Source organism: Eleutherodactylus coqui, chromosome 2, assembly GCF_035609145.1.
Source record: "Eleutherodactylus coqui strain aEleCoq1 chromosome 2, aEleCoq1.hap1, whole genome shotgun sequence".
In the NCBI taxonomy this organism is placed as follows: domain Eukaryota; kingdom Metazoa; phylum Chordata; class Amphibia; order Anura; family Eleutherodactylidae; genus Eleutherodactylus; species Eleutherodactylus coqui.
In genome coordinates this window covers 236,664,787-236,681,536 of record NC_089838.1, presented here as the reverse complement: position 1 = coordinate 236,681,536, position 16,750 = coordinate 236,664,787, and the positions used below count along the sequence as shown (strand labels likewise).

General features: G+C 46.6%; 1 protein-coding gene across 3 annotated transcripts in view; it reads right to left on the bottom strand.

Moving 5' to 3' along the window:
* Positions 1-16,750, bottom strand: part of PDE8A (phosphodiesterase 8A) — a 261,199-nt gene that overhangs the window by 74,254 nt on the left and 170,195 nt on the right. For all 3 annotated transcript variants that reach the window (XM_066592664.1, XM_066592665.1, XM_066592663.1), the window contains exons 3-4: positions 15,711-15,901; positions 2,227-2,283 (exon numbers count right to left, since the gene is read on the bottom strand). In XM_066592664.1, the coding sequence (XP_066448761.1) occupies positions 2,227-2,283; positions 15,711-15,901 (248 nt within the window). The remainder of the gene's footprint in view (positions 1-2,226; positions 2,284-15,710; positions 15,902-16,750) is intronic.

Here is a 16,750-nt window from a genome sequence, read left to right as displayed (position 1 = left end):
TACCCTCAGCGGCGGGGATGGGGTGTAGAAAGTGGCGCTGTGAGGCTTTGTAATCTTGCTGCGGTGCAGTGGTCTCACAGAGAAGGCGCTCAACAAGCTGCTCCTGGAACTGCAGGAAGACGAACGTTCCCGGGGCTTCTTGTAAATTACGGATTACTGTTAGCGGTCTGAATAACGCCGGGCTCACGTAGCCGTAGGCGGAATCTGCTTGCGGAGGCCCGCAGCGGATACCAGCTGTGAGCCCGGCTGTGACCCTGCGTACGGTTGCGTAATGTACTGCGCATAACTGCCTACTCACACAGGCGGTTTTTTGTTTGCAGTTCCCGTGCCGTCGCTTAGAGATGACTCGGGTACCCGCAGCCCGTACACAATGTGTTTACATATGGGCTGCGGGTATATCCGCGGTCATAGAGCACAAAGGGCTCTAGGTCGCAGATATTCGTGGTAAAATATAGCATGCTGTGTTCTGTTTCTGCGAGTGGATTACGTAATTCCGACCCGCTAATTGGGGGGAATTGTGTAATCCAATGCATGCGATTGATCCGTGGATTACCGCTGATCAAGCGCATGCAGAACCTGTAATTCCTCTCCGGTCATGTGTGACCGGCCTAATGTTAGTTCGCTACTTCATCATGTGACCGGGGACCGCTCAGCGAGGCCACCGGTCACTGCTCCAAGCACTCAGCAACCGTTGGTCGCTGGGAGCAAGGAGATTTAAAATTTCCTGGGCTTCCCGGCTCCTGCGAATGTGTCCGGCATTTTGCCGGCGGGCGCATGCGCAGCAGCCGGAAGGGTCCATGGAGGATAATCGCATCTGGATTCAAATGCGGAAGCCTCCGAGAAGATGTTTCATCTCCCCCAACCGATCGCATCGGTGAGGGGAGATGAAACTGCCACTTTTTAAAGAACTTTTACGTGATCGCCATTATGCATTGGATAACGGCGATCACGTGACCAGTAGCCGCATACCGCGGCTCCCCGTGACATCTCCAGGCTCTTGGCTACCTTTTGTAGCCAGCAGCAGGGAGATTTTATATTTCTTGGGCAATATTTCACTTTTGCGCATGCGTCCGCCATCATGCTGATGGGCGCATGCGCCGAAGCTGGGGTAAGATCCGCGGATCAACATCCCACCAGGGAACAAATCCGGGACCTTGGGTACGTAATTTCATCCCCCCTTACCGATACGATCCATAAGGGGAGATGAAACTTCAACTTTTTAAACTTTTTTTTACTTTTAACTTTATATGATCGCCGTTATCTGATGGATAACGGTGATCATATGACTGGAAACCGCATACAGCGGTCCCCAGTCATATCTCCCTGCACCCGGCTATCTGTGACAGCCGGGTGCAGGGAGATTTTGAATTTGCCGGGCTCGCCGGCTTCTGCGCATGCGCGCCACATCGGTACATCGCGGAAGCCAGCGGGGGGTCCCGACACCGGTCGGAGGACATCGGCGGACCTGAGGAGTATTTTCACCTCCCCTCATGGATCCGATCCATGAGGGGAGGTGAAACTTTTCTTTTTTTACACTTTTTTTCACTTTCTCGCGATTGTCGTTATCCATTGTATAACGGCGATCGCGGTACCGGAGACCGCTCACCGCAGTCCCCGCTGACATCTCCTGCCTCCCGGCTACCTACAGGAGCCGGGAGCCAGGAGATTTTAAGTCTCCCGCGCTGCCGGGCCTTCTGCGCATGCGGCTGACGTAATGCCACCTGGCGCGCATGCGCAGAAGGACGGCTACGGCGCCCGGAGCATCAGGACAGCGGGAGTCGTGCGGCGGACCTCGGTGAGTAATTTCAGCTGCTCCGATGGATCCGATCCATCAGAGCAGCTGAATCTTTAACTTTTATTGCACTTTTATTTACTTTTTTGCGATCGGCGCTATCCATTGCATAGCGCCGATCGCAATTCCGGGGGGGGGGGGGGGGGGGGCTCCATGCTGTCAGCTACCTGCGGACACCGACAGCATGGAGCTGTCACGTCCACAGCCCGAGGGGCATTATTCTCTGCAGGACACATGTTTTTACGTCCTCAGAGAATAAAGCCCACTTCGGGAGGACGTAAAAACACTATGGGCTGGTCGTTAAGGGGTTAATCTTACATTTTACTGTACATTGCTGGGGAATTTCTGCTCAGATTCTGCAACAATTCCGCTGTGTGTTATGTGTTTAGACATAAGAACATGGTAAACATGATAAAATACACACTGACACCTACCTTCTAACTACAGCAATAATGGCAGAGTTTTCTGAAGGTTTGGTAGCTCTGATGGACCTTAAATATGAGAAAAGCAGAGAAAAAAAAAATAGTCAGCAACAAACTTCTGAAAATCTATATAACTAATTACCTTAATTCATTGCATAAAACAATAGGAAATGGTTTCCACGGCCCCAGCCTGATGTCACAGATGCGTGCTAGCAGGGTTATTTCTTTCCATAACAAACTCCACTAAAGATGCTGCAGGATGGAAAAAGTTCTACTGCAGGAATCACTTGCTTGTGTCAATGCCCTTAGTTGGACACAGCGTGCTAATGATATAAGAACCTGAAGATCATACACTGCGATGTCTGTTTACAGCTACTGTATGTGGATGAGATAGAAGAACTACTAACTAATAGAGCATTAAAAGGGTTCTGTCATTAAAAACAAACCAAACAATACTTAGCTATTCCTCCCCAGGCAGACTCCTTACCGCATCTCCTCCTCACGGATCTTCTCCAGTCCCCCGGGTCAAGTCACCTCCAGCTGCTGGATCCTCCTTGTTATGGAGCGTCCATTCTTTGCATTCCTCTTCCTACAGGTCAGTGTAGCCTACGTCACTAGTGATGTAAAGTTCATTGCCTAGGAAGGAATGCCGATCTATTGCCGCAAGTGTTCATATACTATTGCAGAGAGACAGAGCACATACGCAGTCTCGGCAATAGCTCGGCACTCCCTGCTAAACTTTGAACACTACGTGACTAGTGATATAGCATACATTGCCCTGCAGGAAGCAGAATGCCTGCAATGGATGCTCCATCACCGGAAGAAGAGGATCCGGCCGGCTTGCGGTGAGGTGACCCGGGGGACTGCAGGAGACCGGAGAAGATGTGGTAAGAAGACTGAATAGGGGAACAGGCAAGAATAGATTTTTTTTTAATGACAAAACCTGTTTAAGTATTATGTTTCTGCCCGGTATAAATTAAAAATGGCCCTAAACATTAGATAGCTGTCGGCTAAAATTTGGTTTAAATGACAGTTATTTGTCCCGATACCAGTGTACATATGCATGCTTGACCAAATGTGAGTGTGTTCTCAATATGGAAAGGGGAGTAAGCTGCTACCAGACACTTTTCGCAGCAGTTTCTCTCTATTGAAAACAAAAGGATTGGCATGTTAAAGCCAATATGTCCAGCCCTTCTTTTCCCTGAACTATGCTCTGTAAAATGTCAGGACAACCCCATATAGATTAGATGGGTGGCAGATCCTGCTGTAGTCACTGGGTTCAGTTGACATTTATCTAATGTGTATGGCCACTTTAAGCTTAAGGCTGCCTGTCCACAGGCGAGATGTCATAGCGAGATTCGTGGCAATAAATCGCCCGCGAAGCTCACATGACATGCTTTTCATAGGATAACTATGGAAATCGTAGCCAGACACCCATAAGCGAAGAATCATGGCGATTCTCTGTTTGCATGATTAAAATCGCAGCATGCCGCGATTCTTCACGGTGAGCCTATCATTTAGATAGGCTCATCCCGGTGACCTTTTAGTGCTGCCCCCTCCTCATCAGAATATCACTAGCGATATTCCATCACAGCCATGGACAGGTGGTTTGTTAAATGCCAGGGGTCCTCACACTCCCCAAAAGAGAAGCCAGGTGTTTTCAATTCTCCACAAGCTCCTAACAGATATTTTATTCTGCCTGGAGACCCAATTCTGCTACTCTCACACATCAGCTATGTCCCTGTGTAATTCCTACCTGCTTCCATAATATGCATTCCTTAGCATATAGTAGTATGGACTTTAATGAGCATGTCCCATTTCTGGAAATATGTCACTTAGCAGACTCTGGTACCGCATACCATTTTCATCAAGGGAACAACCGCCATCACTTTAGTAACATTAACTACTCTTTCCACCTCCAATAAAAATATGAAAAACTGGCTAAGGGCTCTTTCCCACAAGCGTATATCGACCCGACGCTTTTACGGTCGGCCGATATACACTGTGATCTGATGCATTGGATTCCAATGCATCAGATCACATGGCTGTATTCCCGGGACGTAAAAGTACCATAAAGCCGGCCATTTTTACGTTGGGCCCAAAAGATAGCCCTGGAACTATCTTTTTGACCGGAAAAAGTCAGCCGCTGCATGGGCTCCCATTCGAGCCCTTGCCCACAGCCAGCAATGAGAGGAGGCGGAGGGGAGGAAAGAGGCGGTGAGCCGGCGAGGGGGAGAAAAGAGACAGCGGCATGGCGGCCTCTGCGTATATGCGCTGGGGCCCATGCCATCTGAACAGCCGCACAAACGTTAGATTTGTGCGCCTGTTCACAAGTTTTTACAGCTCACATTGTAGCCTATATCGGCTGGCCATGAAAACGACGGGCGATATACGCTCGTGGGAATAAAGGCTAAAACAAGTACTGAAGCAACTTAAGCCCTTTGATTGCTAGAATAGGTGCAGTGACCATCCATCTAGTTCGGAATCCCATATGCAGTAGAATTCACTGAACTGTTTCAAACACGTGTCTGGTAGCCCCTGAGGTTCATTTTCATGTTGAGCTGCTCCATTGTAGCATATTGGTTGGGCCTCACGCACCTTTGTACATAATGTGCTGTAGAGCTGGCTGCCTATTTCAAAAAGAAAATTGATGACATCCGTCAGGAAATAACTTCCCAATCCCAGACTAGCCCTGACCCTAGTCTTGTCAGCACTGCATCTAGCTCCTGCTCACTGTCTGTACTCAGACCAGCGACAGAGGAAGAAGTCTCCAAACTGCTCTTCTCTGCTCGCCCCACCACCTGCGCTAGCGACCCTCTCCCCTCACACCTCCTCCGATCCCTCTCCCCAGTGGTCATCTCCCATCTCACCACTATATTCAACCTCTCTCTGACCTCTGGCATCTTTCCCTCTTCTTTCAAACACGCCATCATATCCCCACTGCTAAAGAAGCCGACTCTTGACGCGACTGACGTTGCCAATTACCGACCCATCTCAAACCTCCCCTTTATCTCCAAACTACTTGAACGGCTGGTTTACTCCCGCCTTGTAAGCTATCTATCAGAGAACTCTCTCCTCGACTCCCTACAGTCTGGCTTCCGACCCCAACACTCGACAGAAACTGCCCTTGCAAGGGTATCAAACGACCTACTGACAGCCAAATCGAGGGGCGACTATTCCCTACTGATCCTCCTCGACCTCTCCGCAGCATTTGACACTGTCGACCATAAACTCCTCCTCAGTATGCTTCGCTCCATCGGCCTAAAGGACACCGCTCTCTCCTGGTTCTCCTCCTACCTATCTGACCGCTACTTCAGTGTCTCCTTTGCTGGCTCTACCTCCCCTCCTCTTCCCCTTGCTGTTGGGGTCCCCCAAGGCTCAGTCCTCGGCCCCCTCCTTTTCTCTATTTATACAGCCCCTGTTGGACAAACCATCAGGAGCTTTGGCCTCCAATACCACCTCTATGCTGATGACACCCAGCTATACACCTCTTCCCGTGACATCTCTGCACCTTTCCTCCAAAACATCACTAACTGTCTGTCTGCTGTCTCCAACACTATGTCCTCTCTCTACCTAAAACTAAACCTCTCTAGAACTGACTTACTGGTATTTCCACCCTCCACTAACCGACCTCATCCTGACATCTCCATCTCAGTGTGTGGCACCACCATAACTCCCAAACAGCATGCCCGCTGCCTTGGGGTCATATTCGACTCCGATCTCTCATTTACCCCATACATCCAATCTCTCGCCCGAACATGTCAGCTGCACCTCAAGAACATTGCAAGAATCCGCTCTTTTCTCACCATAGACACGCTGAAAACACTTGTTGTTGCCCTCATCCACTCACGACTCGATTATTGCAGCTCATTGCTGATCGGCCTCCCCTGCACCAGACTCTACTCTTTCCAATCCATCCTGAATGCCGCAGCCAGGCTCATATTCCTGTCCAGCCGCTACTCGGACGCCTCTGCCCTGTGCCAGTCACTGCACTGGCTGCCCGTTAAATACAGAATTCAATTTAAACTTACTACCCTAATCCACAAAGCCCTCCACAGTGCAGCGCCCCCCTATATTGCCTCCCTCATCTCAATCCATCACCCAGCCCGGGCTCTCCGCTCGGCAAACGAAACTAGACTGCACACCCCTCTAATTCGAACTTCTCACTCCCGCCTCCAAGACTTCTCCAGAGCAGCACCAGCCCTCTGGAACGCATTACCAAAGGATACCCGGGCAATCCAGGACTCGAAAAACTGCAGGCGTGCTCTAAAAATGCACCTTTTCAGAGAGGCATACCGCATACCCTAAACCGACTCCTCTGTATGCCACCTGATAACATGCTCCCTGACCTACTGACTGCAATCCCTGCTAGCTGTCATAAACTGCCCCTGCAGTCATACCGATTCTGCCGTCACACGGCCAAACATCTGACCATTGTTTGTGTATAGCATCCCTCACTCTCCACCTCGCCATACCATGCACATCTGCAGCCCTTTACCTTCTGTATCCCCCCATTACTTGTAGTATGTAAGCTCGTTGGAGCAGGACCCTTCCCTATTGTTTCCACCAACTGATTACGATTGTAACTGTGGTTCTGTAATTTTTTTTTGTACTTTTGTCTTTCTGTATTCCCTCTGTCTATGTAAGCGCTGCGGAATATGTTGGCGCTATACAAATAAAGATTATTATTATTATTTTCACCTCTCACATCACTGGCATCACTGTTCGGCAGTTTCCACGTCGGTTATTCCATTGCAGTCAATGATGCAATTTGTCCACTCACGATACACTTTTACCACAGCAGCACGTGAACAGTTAAACCACGGCATTTGAGAAATACTGCTATCCCTAGCCCAAAAGTCAATAATCATCCCTTTTTGCAACTCTGATCGCCCCTTTAACCCATGACGAGTGATGTCAGCAAACAGCCTATTGCGCACCTTATATAGCCACCAAGCCAGTCCACGACACAAGCCTTCCCTAATGGGTTACGCGCTGCTGATGTTGAAAGTAGGAATGGGATGGGAAAGTAATAACGGGAAAGTCATTTTAACATCTAAGTACTAACCTATATTCTTCTGGGGAGGTAAAAGTAATCTAATAAAACCATGTTTTCTGAGATTTGGCTATACTGCCTTTATAACCTCCTCAATCCACGTCATTTATTTCAGGAAGCCATAAGCCTAAATTTCAGCAGCTCTGTTTCCATAGAAGAGGATTGTACAGTCGAGCTGCACTAATCAGGTGATGTAACAGGGAATATTTATATAACCTTCCTCTCAAAGAAGTGTGCAGCAGAAGAAAGTATCTAATTAGGAGGGATTCTTATGCAACACAGTTGTAACTTTGTACCAGCGAGTAAGAATTTTGTAACAAATTTCCCTATATTGAGAACACATGGAAGATCTGTACACCTTTTCCCAGTATATTATCTCTTTGACTGGGGATCAGCTGGATATTAAAAGGTACCTTTAAAATCGGAGCAACTGTCAGGCATATAAGCTCCCAGCAGTTGTCCCAACAACCATTGCTCCTATGCCTTCACACAGGAGATCTCTTCTGGTCGGTCACATACTTCCAGATTTTGGCACCTGTAATTTAGAAGTGTGTTGTGGCCTAACCGTGGGTCTCATGACCCAAACTCTGAGCATCACAGGAGTATATGATGCTTGGGGGTTTGGGTCAGAAGACCAGTGGTCAGGCCACTACACACTTTCCCCGCTTCACGTCTGTTATATGGAAGAGAGTCCCGCCATCACTTTAGTAACATTAGCTAGTCTTTCCGTCTCCAGTACAAATCCGTAACACTGGCTAAAACAAGTACTGAACAACCTAAGCCCTCTGCGGCCTAAATCCTAGTGGTAGTGGAAGATGTAAATGGTTTATTAGACCCATACCTTGAGACAACTTCCAAATCCCCTCAATTTCCCTTAAAGATTCGAGAAATATATGGGACTCTGGTTAATCTCCATCTCATTGGCCCTTGCAGATCACTACACTGATTTACTAGTGCTTTTTCATATTGCTCTCATGTTCACAATACTTATCACTTCCTGGAACAACTATTTCAGAGTGATATTTCCAAGGGGTTATTAACATAAGAGATTGACCCAATAATAGTTGCAGGCCATGCCACGCTGTCAGTGACCATCTCTCTATCCCTTCCACCCAAAACCTTGTCATAGGCACTCAATGAGACTCTTCTGGACAACCCAGATCATGTCAAAGAATGGTAGAGTTGGAAGGGACCTCTAGGGTCATCGGGTCCAACCCCCTGCTCAGTGCAGGATTCACTTAAGCATCCCAGACAGATATTTGTCCAGCCTCTGTTTGAAGGCTTCAATGGAAGGAGAACTCACCACCACCAGTGGTAACATATTCCACTCATTGATCACCCTCACTGTCAGAAAGTTTTTTTCTAATATCTAATTTGTGTCTCCTCCCTTTCAGTTTCATCCCATTGCTTCTAGTCTTTCCTTGTACAAATGCGCATACGGCTGATCCCTCTGCACTGTGACAGCCCTTCAGAAATTTGTAGACCGCTATTAAGACTCCTCTCAGCCTTCTTCTTTGCAAGCTTAACATTCCCAGTTCCTTCGCCGTTCCTCATAGGACATGATTTACAGACCGCTCACCATCTTGGTAACTCTTCTCTGAACTTGCTCCAGTCTTTTTTAAAGTGGGATTCCCAGAACTGGACACAGTATTCCAGATGAGGTCTGACTAAGGAAGAGTAGAGGGGGATAATGACCTCACGTGATCTAGACTCTATGCTTCTCTTAATACATCCCAGAATTGTGTTTGCCTTTTTGGCTGCTGCATCACATTGACGATTCACGTTCAGTCTATGAGCTATTAGTATTCCCAAGTCTTTTTCACATGTGCTGCTTAGCCCAATTCCTCCCATTCTGTATGTGCCTTTTCCATTTTTCTTGTCCAGACATAGGACTTTGCATTTCTCCTTGTTAAATACCATTCTTTTAGTCGCCGCCCACTATGCAAGCTTTTCTAGATCTTTTTGAATACTCTCTCTTCCCTAGTGTTACCTATCCCTCCTACCTTTGTGTCGTCGGCAAATTTGATCAGTTTCCCATCAATTCCCTCCTCATTTATAAAAATGTTGAACACTGGGCCCAGGACAGAGCCTTGTGGTACCCCACTTGATACATTCTTCCACTTGGATTGCAGCCAAGTCCTTCTTTTGACAGGGAAACTGAATGAACACTTCACCTTTAATGACATTCTGGAGATCTCTGCTCCTCTACTGAAGGACATACATACAAGCTTATGAGTATAAGGGGTGAATTCATTGCTTGGGTGTCTAACGTTAAGGCCAGAGGATCACAAATACACTCTTACTGAAACACACCTCTATCTTAGACAACAAAAACATCTCCACATTTTCGGCCCACTAAACACAGTCTTCCTACTACACTCCTTATGTCAGCTTAACTACTTATCCCACTTAAATGGAAATCTCTGGACCGCCTCCTCCACAAATATGTGGTTAAAGTGTAGGAGATCGCAAGATTAGAAGAGCTCGCCAACTGGGAAACAGGCACGCACTACAAACTTATTTCTGACAAAAATATATTTAATTCTAGTTCCCTTGTGCTTTCTTTCCTGGCGACTATCGTCAACTGTGATTTCCATAATTGCGCTACTAAAAAAGGGGAATTTCCATTACTGTACTTACTGGACACCCTTTCTCTATATCACCCACAGATCCCCCCACATTGTTACTAGTTTATGGTTACATGTTGTTTCCAAATGTTTAGTGTAACTACGTACCCACATGACCTGTTGCCTATATGGCTATAGGCGATTATATTTCAGTCTACACAACTACCTTTGCCAGCTGTATTATACATTCTGTGGCTGAATGTTCAAGTGCATCAATGCCTGTCACCAACGTATTGGTTATAAGACTTAAAATCAAATTTGAAGAAAAAAAAAAAAGTTTAAAAAACAATGTATGTATAAAAAAAAAAAAGGAAAAAAAGTACCACCAGAGATGAGAACTGAAGTAAATATGCCAAACAGAAAAATTAGGGCTAAGGGTGCCTGCACACGAACGGAATTTCCAGCGCGTTATTTTAGGCACATTATCTGCCCCAGACCGCAGCCAATATACTCCTATGAGGATCCGCAGTTGTCCCCAGACGGACGGATTTGTATCGCGTTTTTTCACGCGCGTGAAAAAATCTGCGACCTGTTCTAATTTGGGTCGGATTCTGCGCGTGAAGCCTCCAACACAAGTGAATGGCCGCCTGCAGACGAGCGGGTCGGATCCGGCAGCGAGAAATCTCGCCGCGCGATCCGACCCCAGAGCCTGCAGGGGCGAGCGCGTACTCACCCGCGCCTGGCGGCCCCGGCTCTTTGATGTGCCGGCTGCCGCGCAGCCGGCGCATGCGCAGACCGGAGCCGGCGGCCAGGTGAGTGCGTGCTCCGCACAAAATTAGAACATGCCGCGGTTTGTTTGCCGCGCGAGATTTCGCGCGGCCAAACCGCGGCCGTCTGCATAGGAGTGCGTATTGTAATGCACTCCTATGCAGACTTTCAGCGGCGGAAATCCCGCGGGAAATCCCGCGGCGGGATTTCCGCTCGTCTGCAGGCGGCCAATGGGTGCGTTTTTTCACGCAGTACATCCGCAGTGCAGCTGCGGATGGAGTCACTGGTTGCTATGACTACAGGAAGTAGGCATGGTAGGAGGCGTCCCAACACACAGCACAGAGCTTCACAGGCAAATTTGTAGAGGGAGATAGGTAGTATTTCTTGCCAATGCAGGATGTAAGAATGCAAAATCTGTAGTAATGAATTCCTCTTGTGAATTTTTTTGCAGTGACTGAAACAAAGTCACGCTGGAGAAGCGCCGGAAAAAAGTTACATGGATCAACCATGCCTACAAAGGCCGCCTGCAGACGAGTGGGTCGGTTCCGGCAGCGAGAATTCTCGCCGCGGGACCCGACCCGAGAGCCTGCAGAGACGAGCGCGTACTCACCCGCACCTGGCGGCCCCGGCTCTTTCATGTGCCAGCTGCCGCGCAGCCGGCGCATGCGCAGACCGGAGCTGGCGGCCGGGTGAGTGCGAGCCCCGCACAAAAAATAGGACATGCCGCGGTTTGTTTGCCATGCGAGATTTCGCGCGGCCAAACCGCGGCCATCTGCATAGGAGTGCGTATTGTAATGCACTCCTATGCAAACTTTCAGTGGCGGAAATCCCGCGGGAAATCCCGCCGCGGGATTTCCGCCCGTGTGCAGGCGGCCAAAGACATCTGCTCACCGGGTGAAAGCATGTTGCCAGAATAATTTAACGGTGCTCGCACAAGCAAGAGGGACAAAACGGAGTCTAGGTGTTGGTTTTCAAGCTGTTTTCCAAGGAATGGGCAGTTCTCTAGTGGTTGGGTTTACAATAAGGGGTGTCTGCTGTTTTTTCTGCGCGTTTTTTTCAGCAACACATCCGCGTATATCCGCGCGTGATTTTTCACGCATCCGCACCTATTCGAAAGCACATTTAGGTACCATACGCGCGTGAAAATCCGCTAGCGGAATCCGGAACGCTCGTGTGCAGGCGGCCTAAATGTAGCAAGATCCTGGTCTTCATCATACATGTCAGTGCATTTTTTAAATGGATGGGAGAGAAGGAGAGAGCAGAAGAAATAAATGTGCCTCCATTAAATTGTGATGTGACCCTCGTGCTCAGAGCCGTGAACAGAGCTCGCAGTGTTACAGCACGTCAGAATATAAAGTGTGGACTGTAAGCAAGCACAATGGCTAAATGTGGTTAACTGAATGCGACACATGTTACGTAAACTAGACCATCACTCCCATGTGTGAACTCAGCCACCAGGTCAGATTTGAGGAAGACATAGTTTCCAGCATCCAGAGAGGACGCTCATGCCTACTGAGAGTAGTACTGAATATCACACATATACTATCGTGCCCCAGAGAAGAAACAACCGTTATCAGTGGATTACTCAGCAAAGCACCAAGAATGGAAGCCGGATGTCTATTTAACTACCACCAGGATCTGTAATTACTGGGAAAGCTAAGGATTCATCACTTTTAGGTAAAATGAAGCAAATCTATACTACTGGAAGTGACAGATTAACTAAATGTTCTATTCCTCCCGTACACTGCACATATTAAAACAAATTTCCTTGTGCTCGTGGCTTTTCACTGATATTACAATTTTGGGCAAACACTGCCTTTGTTCTAGTGGCCTTGTGATCGTGTAATAAAAAAGGGCAATGTTCCAGCAAGAAAAAGTTAAGGTACCCATATCATTTAAAGTGTCATAGTCCACGTTGAGAAACTGGTTCAAATGTTGAACTCAACACATTTGACACTAAAAAGGCACCCATAAAAATCTACGTGGCCCTTATTCTTTATTCTTCTATTAGATTCCATATGAATCCAACAAAGAAAAAAAAAAAAAAAGAAGCGGCATGCTCCATGGATGCCATATTACATTTTATTACATAGTGGCACACAGAGTATACACAAGGTCTTAAAAGGGGTTGTCAGAGTATAAAAATAGGTTTTTAGATGGCTGGGCACGTGATAAAATTAAAATCTGTAATTACCTCTCTTCTTTCCCAGGAAACAGCAGAGCAGCTCCAGTGAGGATCCCGCTGTCAGTGCAGGCCTGGAAGTCAGGTGACCACTGCGGCCAATCAGAGGTAGTAGTGCCATCTACCTATCTCCTGGCATCAGAGCTCACATCCTGGAATTCATGATGCCAGGAGTTTGCAATAGGAAGCTACAGCATCTGATTGGCTGCAGCGGTCACCTGACTTCCGACTGGAGCTGCTCTGCTGTTTCCCAGGGGAGAAAAGAGGTAAGTACTGATTCTTTTTATATTGCATGCCAGGTCATTTTAAAACACATTTTTCTACTATTTTGTTTCATTAGAGGGGTTGTCCATTTTACCCCATAATTAATGAACAGATAACTGATAGAACCTAATGGGCTGTGTCCTTCCAATCATGCAACAATGTGAAACAGACACAGAATCCTAAACCACCTCATAAAAGTGATTATAACAGTTATAGAAATGGCTTTATGCTTTTCTTTCTATATACAGTACAGAGTTGAGTCACATTATCATGACCAGTAGCCATCTGGTGTGCCATACAGTATCTGCTGTACAGATAGTAGCTAGACAGGATGGGAATGACTCAATAGTATACTGGTATAGGTTGTCTCAGGTGTCTGGGGCCATGCTGACTGCAGTGCATCCAACAGTTCCTGGAGAGTGCGTGGGGGAAGATCTATAGAGTCAACAGCAAAGATCGAGGTGGTCCCACAGGTGCTTAATTGGGTTCAACACTTGGGAATTAGGGGACCAGGTAAGTACTATTGAACATCTCTAGCCGAATGGCATGTCACAATGTCTTGCTGAAAGATTCAATCTGCCCCAGAGAAGACAAACAGTATGTACTGGTGTACATGACCGGCAAGGATGGATTCATAACCAAATTGGTTCAGACTGCCTTCCACATGGATGATGGGCCCAGAGAATGCTACCGAAAATTCCCTAGACCATAACGCTGTCGCCACTAGCTTGTAATCTCCCAACAATGTTTGCAGGTCATTTGTTCTGACAGGTCAACATCCATCCATTCAATGAAACAGAAAACATGACGTATCGGAGAAAGAAATTTCTGCCAATCAGCCTTGGTCCAATTACAATACTGCCATGCAAATTGAAGCCTTTTCTTATGATGCACTTTTGTTAGCATAGGTGTAGTTACCATCCGTCTACTTCGGAAGCCCATATGCAGTAGGGTTAGCTGAACTGTTTCCAAACACACATCTGGTAGCCCCGTGGTTCATTTTCATGGTGAGCTGCTCCATTGTACAGTACCATATCAGTTGGCCCTCGAGCACCTTTGTAGCACACGTAATATACCCACCAAACCAGACCATGACATGTCACTTGCTTAATGGGCTATGCACTGCTGACATTGAAAGTAGGAATGGGAAGGGAAAGTAATGACAGGAAAGTCCTAGTGTCTGACATTTTAGCATCTACCAAGTACTAATCTATATTCTTCTGACAGAGGTAAGAGTAATCTAGTAAAACCATGTTTCCTGAAATTTAGCCATAGTGCCTTTATAAGCTCCTCAATTTGTAACCAATTTCCTGCTATTTAGAACACATGGAAGATCTGTACATCTTTTCCCGAATGTTGCCTCTTTAACTTGCAACTGTCAGGTGCATAAGCTCCCACCAATTGTCCCAACAACCATCGCTCCTATGCTCTCACACAGGAGATCTCTTCCGTCCGCTTGTCTCCACTAACTGCAAACAAGCATTCATTCAAGGGTTGAACAAATCTAGTTTAGGCCGGTGACATACTACAGGGTTTGGGTCAGGAAACCCATGGTCAGGCCGGACAATGCTTCGCATCTAAATGTGGAAGAGAGTCCCGGCCTGACTGCAGGTCTCCTGACCCAAACTCTAAGCATTAGTGAATCCTGTGTAAGGGTATTCGGGAGTGATCCGAGCATGGCAGGTGTCTGATTAAGCGGTCACCTGTTCTTCTAAGAACATTAATTCGGATCTATGCTCAGGGTGCCAATACAGAGATGAGGGGTAAGAATGCCGTTTTAGTTGTTGCCAGCTAGAAAGAGAAGGAAAATTTAACAGAGCCTATAGTTCAAAAAGCACCATTTGAAGGGCTTACTAACCAACCAAGGATCTAAAGTTCTAAACCCTAAAGTGTCTCTCCCAAATCTATGCCAAAAATGAAGCGCCTCTTCCTGCTGCAGGGAAGGACAAGTTCCCTAGATAGACAGAGGTTAACAAGACTCTTACCAATAAACTTTTGGTATAAACTATGTCCCAGTCCTTGTCTGCACTCAACTAGCAATAAAATATGCATCAATGCTCATAAGAAAACATATACTGACCTAGCACAAGTTGCATGAGCTTAACCCTTTCCAATGCAATTTGTACCCTGGTTTTCCTAGGGGGCTTACTCTTTTTTTGCTGTTATACAATGGCGCTATATGCTGGCTAAAGCCAGTACTGCATGAGGTGACACGTTGGATAGGCTCCGACAGCAGAGAGGCTGGCAACATACAGTAAGAGAACCCCGACGGATGTCTTCCAACATCGGAGCTGTACAGCCTTAAATCATAATGTCTTCAGAGGTCAGACAGTGGATTGGAAAGGGTTAAAAACTGTATGCCGGTATCTGTAGGTGGTGTTATGTATTCGCTACACAAACTAAAATTAGCAGGTACTACTACTTTCCAAAAGCGATTCCAGGCCCACACATAGAAAAACCTTGTAAATGAAGTCTAATTTCCCTGGCAGATAGTATACAGCATCCTACATGTTCCAGGCCCAAGATAATATCTTTTACTCCCTCCTACAGATTGGGATTTGTTTTTTGTGGGAAAAAAAGACCTTAAATATGCAGTTTACATTGATATTTGTCGCTCATTTCAAAGAATGAGTAAGATTTAAACCAAAGCTTTGCTTACCTGCATAGAGCTTCTGCATCAAAACACCTTGACTGGCGATGATCGATAATGATAATTTCATGATGTTTATCTAAAAAGCTTTCCAAAGCAGATTCTGGTGTCTTGGCAATGTTAGACTTAAAGCCCGCTTTTTCACATGCACAACAGAATCCATTACTCTGGCTATCTTCTTTGGCAAATACTAAAAGTACCTAATTAACAGATTTGAAACAAGAAAGAAAAGATGGCTTAAAATGTTTTATTTGTGTTAAATGGAACTAATATTTTCAGCTGCTGAATAATTTATTTCAAAAGCAAGAAAATTTATAGCTTTTATGAGATTTTGACACAAAACCACAGATAATGACTTCCCGAATCCACTGCGCATTAATACCATGAATTACAGTTCGTTACAGAGGAGGTAATTCTGGTAACATGCCTGATAAACAGATTCCCTTCCCATTCTTAGTACAAAATACTAAGGACACTGTGAATATGCCAAGAATACCCCTTTTTAACAGGGCAGCTTTAGTTTCACATGGGTAATATGGGGTGCTAAATAAGTGAGCCCTCAAACAGATGCAGTAGGAATTCGCTCTGGTTCTCCTTGTCTAGTATTACATTTTGTTGATGAAGTAAGGCTGCCTGTCCACGGGCGATGATCTGCTTGTGATAAATCGCCTGCAGATCCCGCTCTGTAAAGCTTTCCATAGGATTACCATGAAAAGCACAGCGCCGGCGTCCACGAGCGGAGAATCGTAGCAATTCTCCAATCGCGGGATTTAAATCGCGGCATGCTGCGTTTGCCACAACTCTCCGCGGTGAGGCTATCAGCACTCCCCCCTTCTCCCTTGTGGCGGAATATAGCTAGCGATATTCCGCGTGAACAGGGGGCCTTACGGGGGACATCTGTGATGAAGAAGATTAATCTCCAGTGTGTTCAGTGAATGCTTTGACTCATGCTTGCATTTTTGTATAAATAAGTCAAACATACTCTGGGGTTCTTTACTGCAAAAGCAGTGAGACTATGGAACTCTCTGCCTGAGGACGTGGTGATGGCA